Source organism: Mustelus asterias, chromosome 16 (genome assembly GCF_964213995.1).
Source record: "Mustelus asterias chromosome 16, sMusAst1.hap1.1, whole genome shotgun sequence".
Classification (NCBI taxonomy): domain Eukaryota; kingdom Metazoa; phylum Chordata; class Chondrichthyes; order Carcharhiniformes; family Triakidae; genus Mustelus; species Mustelus asterias.
Window position 1 is genome coordinate 12,533,597 of NC_135816.1, and position 14,714 is coordinate 12,548,310.

General features: G+C 43.7%; 1 protein-coding gene across 1 annotated transcript in view; it reads right to left on the bottom strand.

The window, feature by feature from the left end:
• The window catches only part of mgat4b (alpha-1,3-mannosyl-glycoprotein 4-beta-N-acetylglucosaminyltransferase B), a 232,042-nt gene extending 223,824 nt beyond the window's left edge, over positions 1-8,218 (bottom strand). The window contains exon 1 of the mRNA XM_078231799.1: positions 7,956-8,218. Coding sequence (XP_078087925.1) covers positions 7,956-8,046 — 91 coding nt within the window. The 5' untranslated portion in view covers positions 8,047-8,218. The remainder of the gene's footprint in view (positions 1-7,955) is intronic.
• Between the last annotated feature and the right edge of the window lie 6,496 nt (positions 8,219-14,714).

Here is a 14,714-nt window from a genome sequence, read left to right on the forward strand (position 1 = left end):
TTCAGCATAGTGGTGACATCAATCAGCAGTCGTGACACTATTAAACAATTATAGGTTAGACAAATTAGAAGTCAGTACTAAACTGGAGGAATAAAAGCACTGACTGGGCCAACAGCATCTACTAGAGCAGTTTTAGTGAATAGAATAGAATAGAAACCCTACAGTGCAGAAGGAGGCCATTCGGCCCATCGAGTCTGCACCGACCACAATCCCACCCAGGCCCTATCCCCACATATTTACCCGCTAATCCCTCTAACCTACACATCCCAGGACTCTAAGGGGCAATTTTTAACCTGGCCAATCAACCTAACCCGCACATCTTTGGACTGTGGGAGGAAACCGGAGCACCCGGAGGAAACCCACGCAGACACGAGGAGAATGTGCAAACTCCACACAGACAGTGACCCGAGCCGGGAATCGAACCCGGGACCCTGGAGCTGTGAAGCAGCAGTGCTAACCACTGTGCTACCGTGCATTTTGGTTTCCAACAGTAGGCTGCCACAGAAACTAATCCCGTCTGTGTTTAGCAGGGTAAGGAGTATACGATCTCTTTGCTCCCGGCCCCCGGTGCAATTCAAATCCATAGGGATCATTTGGCTTGATGGCAGATTGCCTAATATGCGTGCCAGAAAGAACACATTGAAAAGATCAAAAGAGGTCCGGCTGTCAGCCATCCACAGAATTATGGCTGGAGCGACACTGGAGGATTTGCTGTCTTTCTTGTGCTCAGATCATTGCTGCTGCCGCAGCTGCACCAATCCAAGAATCATGCACAGGGTTTCTAGCAGTGAGGTTTCTCACACCACTTGTCCTACAAACCTTTATTCAAACAATAAAATATTTTATGTTTAAATAAGTGTGTTTATTAATATTAATTCGTCAAACACTATCTCCAGAAGTGAAGACACCATGGGGTAGATTTTGAATTTGCCACGCTGATATGGGAGCTCAATTAGATAGAGAAAGCACCTGATTTTCATCAACATTAAAATTATTACAGAATTGGAAATTGGGCAGTTCTCATTCCACAATGGTAATTTTTACATTCAAGGGGTCAAATTGAAAATCTACTCTATTAGGCTGTCTCTCAGAAGGAAGACATTTACCCTATGCTTTCTCAATTCCACACACACACACACACACACACTTACCCTATGCTTTCTCAGTAACACACACACAGATCAACTACCTCAAAGACTTGGAGTGGGTGAAGTAAAGACTTTTGTCATTATTATATAATCATAGCTTCAAGCTGCTAGAAATGTGATACATCTCACACAACTGCAGAAACTTAACAGTACAATAAACAGATCACAATGCCTGTGTCTCATTCCTTTCAATGGATTTGATAAAATGCTGAGAAGCCTCTCTCTAAACAGGGAGCATTCATTACTGGGTAGGATGTATTACAACATGTTTCAGTGGGTGAAGTTATCTAAAGAATGAAGATGGTTTGAGAAACCAATAATAAAATTGGCAGTGCCGTTTTCTTTTGGTTGGTATATGTTCCAAATTATGCAAAAATGCACATGGCACGGAAAGACAAGGAACTCTATTAACCTTTTCAAACTGATGTATAGATGTTGGTAAAGATGGAGAACAGATGGTCACTGTGAGACATTTTGGTTGCACAATGCACCGGAGCACAGATTTTGAAAAGGGCTTTGGAGCTCCACATAGAAAACAGCAGCAAAGTGGCTATAGCAGCCAAGGTAAGGGATTGGGAGCAACACAGAGACATTCTACATACTTACTTTAAAGATGGTATCAGTAAAAGTGACCAGATTACCATTAAAAATGCAAGTGGTCCATTATTATCCTTCAGGGAAGGAAGCATATAAACCTTGTAGGATATAGCCTACATGTGAATCCAGTCTCACATTAATATGATTAATACTTAACTGCCCTCTGCAGCAACCAATAAAGCCTGCTCATCATGTCAACCACTATCTTCATCTTCTCAAATGGCAATTAGGGCATGGGCAATAAATGCCAGGCTTGCCAGTGACGTCCACTCCCAAGAAATGAAAAAGAACACTGAGGATTCCATCTTGCCCAGGTGGATGAAAAATATGTCATGTACTATTTGTAGAGAATGTTTGCCCAGTATTCACGTTAAATTCCTCCTTCAAGTATGAAGGAGAAATATGAAAATATTCATTAACTCATCACTCATGTCTGTTGATTGGTTGATCAATGAGGCAGTACGATCTCAGTGCACATTTGTACAATGACAACAGCTTGCATTTATGTAGCATCTTTAATATAGTAAACCATCCCAAGACACTTTACAGAAATGTAATGATTCAAACTTGACACTGTGTCACACAAGATTTAGCAAACAAATGATCAAAGCTTAGTTAAACTGGTAGGTTTTATGGATTCAAATTGGGGATGCTCAAGAGGCCAAAATTGGAGGAATACATATCTTTGGGGGGGGGGGGGGGGGGGCGGTGTATTGACAAACACATTTTTGTTTGAAGCGCTCAAACAACTGGAGTGTGGCCCCACATGAACGGTAACTTAAAAAGGGGCCAACTCGTGCAAGGCCTGCATGGGAATTTTTGGATTGCTGCTTGAGCGCACATTAATTGTAGGGTTGCGGAGGCTACAGAGAGTAAGGGATGAAGCCGTAGAGGGATATGAAAATAAAGAGTTCAAATAAAGGCATTGTTCATCCAGGAACAAATTTATGTCAGTGAGCATGATGCATTGGAAAAGGAATTAGGGGTTAGGACACAGGCAGTAAAATCAACCTCTGTACATTTTTGAGACATGGGGAGACAAAAATAAGAGCTGCAGGTGTCTTTGATCATCAAGAGTTTTCCTTCCTCAACCACTGAATGATAAATGTTAAATAAATGCACCCATGAAGTACTTTTGCATGCATTGTGCAAAGCACACCTTTACTATAACTAGTAAGTATAGCTGAAACAGTGTCCAACACCAATGTCTGACATCAAGAAGATTGCTTTTAATAAAATGTTGCAGCACAGAAGAAGACCAAAGGAGCCAGCTCTTTCAAAGGGCTACCCAGTTAGTGCCACACCCCTATAATATTCTTCCTCTTCATATATTTTCTACAAGGTATTTGCAGCACAGAAATCCATTTGGCCGGATAGGTCTGTGATAAAGTTTCTGCTCTATACAAGGCTTTTCATCTAATCCCATGAACATACTTGTATAACTACAGGCGGTTGTAGAAGAAATAGCTTCTCTATCTACCTCTATCAAATCCCTTATTCATGTAAATCATGTCAATGAGATTGCCCCTTAAACCCAAGGGAATGCAAACGAGGCTTACGTAACAAATAGAAAGGATGGGGGTCAACTATCATTTTTCTTTAAATTCTTTCAGGGGTGTTGGCATCACTGTCTCAGCCAGCATTTATTGCCCTTCTGTGCTAACCCTCAAGAAGGTGGTGGCGAGCAGCCTTCTTGAACTGTTGCAGTCTCACAAAAGGTTGCTGAAGATGATTGGGTCACACGGAGTTGGGGGTAGGGTGTTAGAGTGGATTGGGGATTGGCTATCCGACAGGAAGCAGAGAGCCGGAATAAATGGGTGCTTTTCTGGTTGGCGGATGGTAACTAGTGGCGTGCCGCAGGGATTGGTACTGGGGCCTCAACTATTTACCATTTATATAGACGATCTGGAGGAGGGGACTGAGTGTAGGGTAACAAAGTTTGCAGACGACACAAAGATAAGTGGAAAAGTGAATCGTGTGGAGGGCGTAGAAGGTCTGCAGAGAGATTTGGACAGGCTGAGTGAGTGGGCGAGGATCTGGCAGATGGAGTATAACGTTGACAAATGCGAGGTTATTCACTTTGGAAGAAATAATAGCAAATTGGATTATTATCTAAATGGAAAGAAATTACAACATGCTGCTGTGCAGAGGGACCTGGGGGTCCTTGCGCATGAGACGCAAAAACCCAGTCTGCAGCTGCAACAGGTGATCAAGAAGGCAAATGGGATGTTGGCCTACATCGCAAGGGGGGATAAGATATAAAAGCAGAGATGTCTTGCTGCATCTGTACAGGGCATTGGTGAGGCCGCAGCTGGAACACTGTGTGCAGTATTGGTCCCCTTATTTGCGGAAGGATATATTGGCCTTGGAGGGAGTGCAGAGAAGGTTCACCAGGTTGATACCAGAGGAGATGAGGGGTGTTGATTATGAGGAGAGACTGAGCAGATTGGGTTTGTACACGTTGGAATTTAGAAGGCTGAGGGGGGATCTTATAGAGACCTATAAGATAATGAAGGGGCTGGATAGGGTAGAGGTGGAGAGATTCTTTCCACTTAGAAAGGAAGCTAGAACTAGAGGGCACAGCCTCAAAATAAAGGGGGGTCAGTTTAGGACAGAGTTGAGGAGGAACTTCTTCTCTCAGAGGGTGGTGAATCTCTGGAATTCTCTGCCCACTGAAGTGGTGGAGGCTACCTCGTTGAATATGTTTAAATCACGGATAGATGGATTCCTGATCGGTAAGGGAATTAGGGGTTATAGGGATCAGGCGGGTAAGTGGAACTGATCCACTTCAGATCAGCCATGATCTTATTGAATGGCGGGGCAGGCTCGAGGGGCTAGATGGCCTACTCCTGCTCCTATTTCTTATGTTATGTTCTTATTAGTCCACATGGTGCAAGTACATCTACAGTGCTGTTAGGAACAGAGTTCCAAGATTTTTGGCAATATAGTTCCAAGTTAGGATGGTGAATGACTTAAGGGGAACTTGCAGGTGGTGGTGTTCCCTTGCATCTGCGGCCCTTGCCCTTCTAGGTGGTAGAGGTCACAGGTTTGGAAGGTATTGTCAAAGGAACCCTGGTGAGTTGCTGCAATGGATGGTATTGCTGTCACTATGCATCAGTGGGTGGTGGAGAGAGTGAATGGTGAAGATGGTGGATTGGGGCGCCAATCAGACAGGCTGCTTTGTAATGGATGGTACCAAGCTTCTTGTGTTGTTGGACCTACATTCATCCAGGCAAGTGGTAAGTATTCCATCACACTCCTGACTGGTGCCTTGCAGACGGTGGACAGGTTTTGAGGAGTCAGGACACAGTTTACTCGGCGCAGAATTCTCAACCACTGATCTGCTCCTGTGGCCACAGAATTTATGACTGGTCCATTTCAATTTATGGTCAATGGTAACCCCCTGAATGTTGATCGTGGGGTTCAACAATGGTAATGCCATTAAATGTTGATGGAAATGGTTGGATTCTCTCCTGTTGAGATGGTTATTTAGCCTGCCTGAGCCTGAATATTGTTCTGGTCTTACTGAAGCATTCCATGTCCGTACGCAGCATCTGAGGAGTTGCGAATGATGCAATCATCAGCAATCGTTATAAAATGGCAGGCTGGTTGTGTGAAATGAAGAATTAATTTCTACGTTTTAAATACAGCATTATTGCTTATATTTTAGGCTGCAAAAGATCTTGTAGCAATATGAACTGTTTCAGTTTTCATGATACACATCAAGGATACAATAAAAATGAACCACAGGATACAATCTATATCCCACCAGAACACTGATAGCCTACAAAACTCTTCGTCTTGCAATCCATAAGCAACACACTAGGGAAATAATATTGGTCTTTAATCTTTCCATTTTAAATGGAAGTAATGCTGACACACAATTTGACGATAGGCTCCAGGAATCATCCCTGTCAAATTTCACTCCATCACGATCCCTCTCCCATGCCAAGTCTACATGCAGTGAAAAAGCAACCATGAAAGATAAATAAAGTATCAGAAAGACACAGCATCCAAAAGAGATAGCTGCTGAAAAAAGTACGAGTCTGAAATATCAACCAATTTCATTCAGATACTGACAGATTGTATATATTTTACCGCTCTGTTTTTTTTTGGCCAGATTAAAGGGATGGTCCACAGGTTTGGGTATGTAAAAAAAAAACCCTCCAAACATTGACATACTCCTGAGGACAACATCCATCTAATGTTCTTTCAACTACCCAAGAGTGCCACCATTATCGAAAACATTGTTGGTATACGGCAAAAGAAAAATCAGATGCTTGCAAATCGGGTGGCATGGTGGCACAATGGTGCTTCACAGCACCAGGGACATGGGTTCGATTCCCGGCTTGGGTCACTGTCTGTGTGGAGTTTGCACATTCTCAGGTACTCCAGTTTCCTCCCACAGTCCAAAGATGTGTGGGTTAGGTGGATTGGCTGTGCTAAATTGACCCTTAGTGTCAGGGGGACTAGCTAGGGTAAAGGCATGGGGTTATGGGGATAGGGCTGGGGTGATTGTGGTCAGTACAGACTCGATGGCCCGAATAGTCTCCTTCTGCACTGTAAGGATTCTATGATCCAAGTCGATGAATGCAATTACAAAAATGTTTGCACTATAAACTTGGATCCTTTGGCTAACCTGCCGAGTTCCACCTAAGTGGCAGGGCAACTTAAAATAAAAACTCTTCCAGCAACTCGCCAAGGCTTCTTCAATAGTACCTCCCAAAGCTTTGTTGTGATTTACCGTTTGAAGGACAAAAGCCATCTCCAGCCCCTTCCCAACAACACTGTGGGTGTGCCGACACTCAGCACATGGATTGCAGCGGTTCAAGGAGGTGATTCAGTATCACCTTCTCTGGGCAATCAGTAATGAACGATAACATCCCACGCAAGAAAAGAACAAGTTCAGTTACAACTGGCCGGCTGTTGTTCATTGTATGAAGCGCATCCCGAAATCGATCCAAACGTCAAAACCATGCGAGCTTTCAAAAAGCAAGGATTTCAGAAATCGTTTACAGAAGTGGGGGGTAAGATTAAAAAGAGAGAGATTAAACGGTGGGATCCTACAGACAAAGGAATTCTAACTAATCCTTCAAAAAAAAGGGATAAACGTCTCAAAAGCTTCCTCGCCCCATCTACAATATGAAACTCGCAAGTTCAACGCAAAGCCTCTCACTTCACTCAGAGTCCAATTCAAAACAAAAAAGGAAAAATAAAGCTGTTTCTTTAAATTTTATTTGAAAAAAAAGCAGCAACAGCAGCAGTGGCGTTGGACCAATGCACGAAAAACTCACACCACAGAACAAATCCGGCCGCGGAACTAAAGCTGGATCCAACAACAACACACACCAGAGAGAGGGAGAGAGAGAAATTACTCGGACACAGCAGTTCCCCGGAGGATACATTGGATGACATAAGTTACCATGGTCATCGCTAGTGTTATTCACGTCTTGTAAACAGGTCTTTCCAACAAAGAAGAAACAGCCCACGTTTAAGTTAACATTGAAACCGAAGTTGGGACACATTGTAATTTTTCTCAGCATTATTGTAAGGCAGCACACACACGCACACAGACACACACACACACAGAGAATGGCAACCTGGCCCCGCTCACAATAACAAAACATACACACAAACCCATCTGTTCATTGTTGCAGGAGTAAAGAATAAAAAGGGGGGGGGGGGGGGGGGAGAGGAGAACACATTGTGAGAACACAGATAACCAGGAGATAATAAAGAAGAAACACAGTTTAACGTTGAAATTGAATTGATATATATATATATTTTTTATTTCTTCCCAGAGGAACACGGTTCAATACTGACAGAAACACATATGCAAGTCCATGTTAGGTTATTTTTCCTTGGTGGGATAGCCCTCCTGGTGAGACTCTCTGATGTTTTTTTGCAAATCCAGCTTATAAGGGGAGGGGAGGGGGAAGAAGGAAAATAAAAAGAAGTCTGGAATAAAACATTTACACCCACTCTAAACAATTGTGGGGATATCACCCCAGAGGGTGAATAATGTGGGGTTTTTTTTAAAAAGGGGGGAATGATAAGGGGGATGGATGGGGGTGCGAAGGAAGGGTGATGTGGAGAGGATGCTGAGGGGGAATGGGGAGATGCTGAGTGGGTGATGGGGCTCGGAGCGGCCGGGCCCCTGTTGACCGTTTAATTCTCCCCCCCCGCCCCATCTTCAAGAGGGTCTCTCACCTTTCTGAGCGGAGAACGCCGCGTACCAAGAGACAGAGACCACACCGCACAAGACCACAGCCGTCAGAACAGTCCCATTTCGGAGCCTCATCTCACCGGGCAGACATTATTGGCATTATTTTATTGTCTTAGAACGTGCCTTCCATTCTTCTCTCTCTATTTCCCCCTCCTCCTCAGCGAGAACCCCCCACCCCCCCCAAAACTGAGCTTCTTCCAAGCGCCGCCTCGCGTGCACTACTTTCCCCCACACACACGGCGGACTCTTACATACGTCGGCCGCTGGGCGGAGGCGGTGAGCGTGAGGACGCAATGCGTCGGTCTCTCTCACCCTGCGAACGGACATCTGGTGCCGGGGCACTTCTTTTCGGCGGCCGGGGTTGGGTTTTGCGGTTCGTCGGGCGCGCGGTCGGCTCAAATAATTTTATTCATTTTGTTTTGATGAAAGGACGCACGCGCACTTTGCCGCCGGGCCGGCGTTTTGAAACCGGGGCGCACGCGCGCTTGCCGGCGCTGCCGTGAAGGGACGCGTGCGCGCTGCTGATGTCCGAGGCCCAGCTCATTGAGGGTACAGAGCCATGGAACAAAGAGGTTTGATTTGAGATTAACATACTCTCCGGTAAGTTGAAGGTGTTGGGAGTCAGTGGAAACCGGTTGTCGGAAAGGGATGAGTGAAATAATTTACTACAAATATAAAGATGTCCCTGGGATGATGGTAAACTGATCACTACCTCTGGAGTATCCATGGCAACCAAGGATGGCGACTGGGGGGCTGCACATTTTGATGCTAAAACTCTTTTAAAATTCTCTTTAAAACGTGCTTATTTAATTTGTAATAGTCACTTTGCTTGCAGAGGCACATACTTAAAGGAAATAATGTATGTACGCAATGCCATTCAGGATTATAAGATGTCCCAGCACAGATTTGCAACCATTGAAGTATTTTTTTATATTGAAGTGTATTATGATTGCAGGGAAACAGGGCAGCCCATTTGTGCACAGCAAGATCCCATAAAATAGAATTCGGATGATTGAGGAGTAAATATGTCTTGTTAGGGAAGAACATAAGAACTAGTTTTTAAAGGTTATTTATTAGTGTCACAAGTAGGCTTACATTAACACTGCAATGAAGTTACTGTGAAAATCCCTTGGGTGTGGGAGTAGGCAATTCAGCCCATCAAGCCTGCACCGCCATTCAATATGATCATGGCTGATCTCGTCCTGGCCTCAACTCCTACCTGTTCAACATAACCCTTCAACCCATTGCTCATTAAAAATCTCTATCTCGTTCTTAAATTTACTCAATGTCCCAACATCCACCGTAATCTGGGGTGGTGAATTCCACAGATACACAACCCTGTTGAGAAAAGTAGTTTCTCCTCAGCTCTGTTTTAAATCTGCTACTGTTGAAGACTGTTGGCTGGGACACTGGGAGAATTCCTTACTTGGGCACATTGTTTAACATTTCATCTGGAATTTGCAACTGCCTCTCAATAATTCACTGAAGTGTCAACTAGATTATTTACTTAAATTGTGAAATGGTTCTTGAGTCTACTGCCTTCTGACTTGGAAACAAGAATGCTACAAATTGATCCAAACAATCTGAAATAAAATGTTGAAATACACAGCAGATTTGCCCTCATTTGAGCAAAAATGGCAGGTTACAATTTTTTAGGATGTTGCATCAGAGTAAAATTTGCCATTGGCTCAATCTATTCTAATCTAATCACATTCCAAGATGAGGAAAAAATACCCTTCCTATTTTACCATAAGAAGAACACAAGAACATAAGAAATAGGAGCAGGAGTAGGCCATTTAGCCCCTTGAGCCTGCCCCGCCATTCAATAAGATCATGGCTGATCTGAAGTGGATCAGTTCCACTTACCCGCCTGATCCCTATACCCCTAATTCCCTTACCGATCAGGAATCCATCTATCTGTGATTTAAACATATTCAACGAGGTAGCCTCCACCACTTCAGTGGGCAGAGAATTCCAGAGATTCACCACCCTCTGAGAGAAGAAGTTCCTCCTCAACTCTGTCCTAAACTGACCCCCCTTTATTTTGAGGCTGTGCCCTCTAGTTCTAGCTTCCTTTCTAAGTGGAAAGAATCTCTCCACCTCTACCCTATCCAGCCCCTTCATTATCTTATAGGTCTCTATAAGATCCCCCCCTCAGCCTTCTAAATTCCAACGAATACAAACCCAATCTGCTCAGTCTCTCCTCATAATCAACACCCCTCATCTCTGGTATCAACCTGGTGAACCTTCTCTGCACTCCCTCCAAGGCCAATATATCCTTCCGCAAATAAGGGGACCAATACTGCACACAGTATTCCAGCTGCGGCCTCACCAATGCCCTGTACAGATGCAGCAAGACATCTCTGCTTCTATATTCTATCCCCCTTGCACCTCTCGTACACTTTTGATGGTGTCTTGTGTAATGGTCAGGATTGAGGATAGCAGCATTTGCTGTTGTGACAAAGTAATCTGAACAGTAATGTTTGGTGACTGCATGTGGGCAGTTAGAATCATAGAATCCCTACAGTGCAGAAGGAGACCATTTGGCCCATCGAGTCTGCACTGACTACACACAATCCCACCCAGGTCCCATCCCTGCAACCCAACATATTTACCCTGCTAATCTCCCTGACACTAAGGGGAAATTTAGTATGGCCAATCAACCTAACCCGCACATCTTTGGACGTGGGAGGAAACCGGAGCACCCGGAGGAAACCCACGCAGACATGGGAAGAATGTGCAAACTCCGCACAGAGAGTGACCGAAGCTGGATTTGAACCCGGGCCCCTGGCACTGTGAGGCTGCAGCACTAACCACTGTGCCACCGTGCCGTTAAAGGTGGAAAACACAAAGTTGCTGTCTGAGTTGCTCTGTTCTCACGGAAGTTTCACTATACCAGTATCTTGCTGAGAGACTTGGCATTCAATAACATGGAACACATGAAGCTGTGGTATTTCTCCACTAGATGCCATGCACAGTCTGGTATTTATGTTACACTAGACTCAGCAATGAGGTTGGCTCTTATCTGCCCTTGAAACGGTCTTGCAAACTATTCCGTCACAAGGCAATGAATGCTGTCTTTGCCAACGATGTCCACATCCTGTGAAATAATGCAGAAATTAATATTTTATCCTTTTAGAAAACTATAAACCTTATACTTCTAAGTGGGTTTTTAAGGAATCCAGATGCGATCTACGGAGAACCATCAAAGATACCAAGAGACAGTACCAGACCGATCTAGAGTCCCAGGCTAGCCACACGGACACCCACTGATGATGGCATGGCATAACAGGTACAAGATGAAGATATGTAGAATTGCTGGCAACAATACACCCCTCCCCAATGAGCTCATTGCATTTTATGCCCATTTTGAATCAGAGGTTAACAAGAGGACGTCTTCCATCCCGAAGGCTTCTGCCAAATAGGTATCCCAGGTCACTATCGCAGATGTCAGGTTGGCCTTCTTGAAAGTTAACCCATAAAAAGCGAATGGCCTGGATCCCCGAACACTCAGATCCCGCATGGACCTGCTGGCAGGGATACTTGCAAACATCTTGAACCTCTCTTTACACCGATCTGAGGTCCCTACCTGATTTGGAGAAAGGGTCGAGAGCTTCAGGTTTTTAGGTGTCCAGATCACCAACAACCTGTCCTGGTCTCCCCATGCCGACACTATAGTTAAGAAAGCCCACTAATGCCTCTACTTTCTCAGAAGACTAAGGAAATTTGGCATGTCAGCTACGAGTCTCACCAACTTTTACAGATGCACCATAGAAAGCATTCTTTCTGGTTGTATCACAGCTTGGTATGGCTCCTTGGTATGGCTGCCCTAGACCGCAAGGAACTATAAAAGGTTGTGAATGTAGCCTAATCCATCATGCAAACCAGCCTCCCATTCATTGATTCTGTCTACACTTCCCACTGCCTTGGCAAAGCAGCCAGCATAATTAAGGACCCCACACACCCCGGTCATTCTCCCTTCCACCTTCTTCCATTAGAAAAAAGATACAAAAGTCTGAGCTCACGTACCAACCAACTCAAGAACAGCTTCTTCCCTGCTGCCATCGGACTTTTGAATGGATCTACCTTACATTAAATTGATCTTTCTCTATGCCTTAGCTATGACTGTAACACTACATTCTGCACCCTCTCCTTTCCTTCTTTCCAATGTACTCTATGAATGGTATGTTTTGTCTGTATAGCGCGCAAGAAACAATACTTTTCATTGTATCCTAATACATGTGACAATAATAAATCAAAAGGATTCTTAATACTGACAAAGAACCTACCTGGCACTGGAAATTAACTCTACGAGGGGAATTTTCCCATTCTGCCTGCCACAGAAATCGTACCAGGTGGAGGTACAATGCAAAGGTCCGTTGACCTCGGGCAGGATTTTCCAGTCTTTGGAGCAAGCGTGGTCGAAAAATCCCGCCCTACATGTGTCCAATCTCATTCCTTCAGAGTTTAATTATTGTTGAGGATTATAAACAGTTAAACTTGAATAATCTTTTTACTTTATCTTTGTCTCTTTCAACTTTCTTAATCCAATTTCCTTTCATCTCTTTATTTTTCTTTCTATCCATAATTGATGTTGAATTTAATATTGCTCGTTGAGACTGTGTGTCTCTCAGTAAGAACTATCTAACTTAATTGGCTAAAGAGACAGGTTGTTGCTTGCCCTGTTCATATAGATCTCCGTGCCAAAATGTATTTCTAATAACCACAATTTTTAGTGTAAAAGCCTGCAAACAGTTTGCGGGTAAGTATAGTGCACAGCTGCTGTCAATTGTTGCTGCTGGCTGTAAACTGCAGGCAAATGAAAATTGGACTATTGTACTTAATTGGGGGGAGACTTGGATTGGATACCTATATGTGATTTGGATTTTCTGATGAATAAAGTTGATAAAATCAACAATTAAAACTGGAGAGCCCCTCGTCCCTTTAGAGTGCTAGTGTTCTTGGTGAGAATTAAATTAATTGCTGTAATCTTTCCGAATGATCCATTTGTCAAGCTGTAAATTTTACACAGTGGGTTGAAAAATATAAACGACCTTATTGCCAATTAGTTGTTATCTGATTTTCTTTTCAAATATGAAAGGACTCCAATGGGTTGCATTTACAAACCTGTTTGAAGGGGCATTCATCAGTATTGGAAAAATCTTGGCAGAGTGTTCCAACTGTATCTGTATAGTTACAACCAGTTCTGATGGTTCAAAGTGTAATGGTATTTGTAAACAATACATACCAACCCTGAAAGTCCATTGTTAAATTCTAACCTATACTGTAGTTGTCAATCTCAGACCATGTGACAGTAGAGTTGTAACCAGTTGAATGTATGCTGTGGGTGAAGTTCTCTGCCATATGTGCAACTGTATCCCATAGTAGTCAATTCTTCCCGACAAGCAAGTGATGGACAGAGTTATAGTGATTCCACAGCCAACTGATCAAATCAAAGCTCTGCACTCCTGCCACATCAAGTTGTGAATGGTGGTGAACAATTAAACAACTCACTGGAGGAGGAGGCTCCACAAATCTCCCTATTTCTCATGATGGGGGAAGCCCAGCAAAAGATAATGCTGAAGCATTTGGAACAATCTCAGCCAGAAATGCTGAGTGTGCGATCCATTTTGGCCTCACTTGAGGTCCCCAATATCACAGATGTTGGTCTTCAGACAATTCTTTCACTTTACCTGATATTAAGAAACAACTGAAGGCATTGGATACTGCAAAAGCAATGGGCTCTGATAATATTCCGGCAATAGTACTGAGGACTTGTGCTCCAGAACTTGCTGCACCCCTAACCAAGCTATTCCATTACAGCTACAACATTGGCATCTACCCAACAATGTGGAAAATTGCCCAGGTATGTCCTGTCCAAAAAAAACCCAGATCCAATCCAACCAATTACTGCCCCATCAGTCTACTCTTGATCATCAGTAAAGTGATGGAAGGGATCATCAATAGCACAATCAAGAGGCACTTACTCAGCAGTAACCTGGTCATTGATGCTCAGTTTGGGTTCCGCCAGGACTACCCATCTCCTGACCTCATTACAGCCTTGGTTCAAAAATAAATAAATAAGCTGAACCCCCAAGGTAAGGTGAAAGTTACTGCCCTTGACATCAAGGGACCGTTTGACCAAGTGTGACATTGAGAAAAACTAAGTCAATAGGAATCAGGGGGTACTCTCTACTGGTTGAGGCCAAAACACTGTCTGATTTCGAGAAGAAATTAGATATAGCCCTTGGGGCTAAAGAGATCAAGGGATATGGGGGTAAGGGGGGATCAGGATATTGAATTTGATGATCAGCCATGATCAAAATGAATGGCGGAGCAGGCTCGAAGGGCCGAATGGCCTCCTCCTGCTTCTTGTTTTTATGTTTCTATACCTGACACAAAGAAAGATGGTTGTGATTGTTGGACGTCAATCATCTCTGTTCCAGGATTTAAGTGCAGTAGTTCCTCAGGATAGTGTCCTAGGCCCAACTATCTTCAGCTGCTTCATCAATGACCTTCCTTCCATCATAAGGTCAGAAATGGGAATGTTCGCTGCTGATTACACAATGTTCAGTGCCATTTGCAACTCTTCAGATACTGAAACAGTTCATGTCATGTCCAATTGCAGCAAGACATGGGTAATGTCCAATCTTTGGCTGACAAATGCCAAGTAACATTCACAGCACACAAGTGCCAGGTAATGGCCATCTCCAACAAAAGAGAATCTAACCAACACTCCTTGA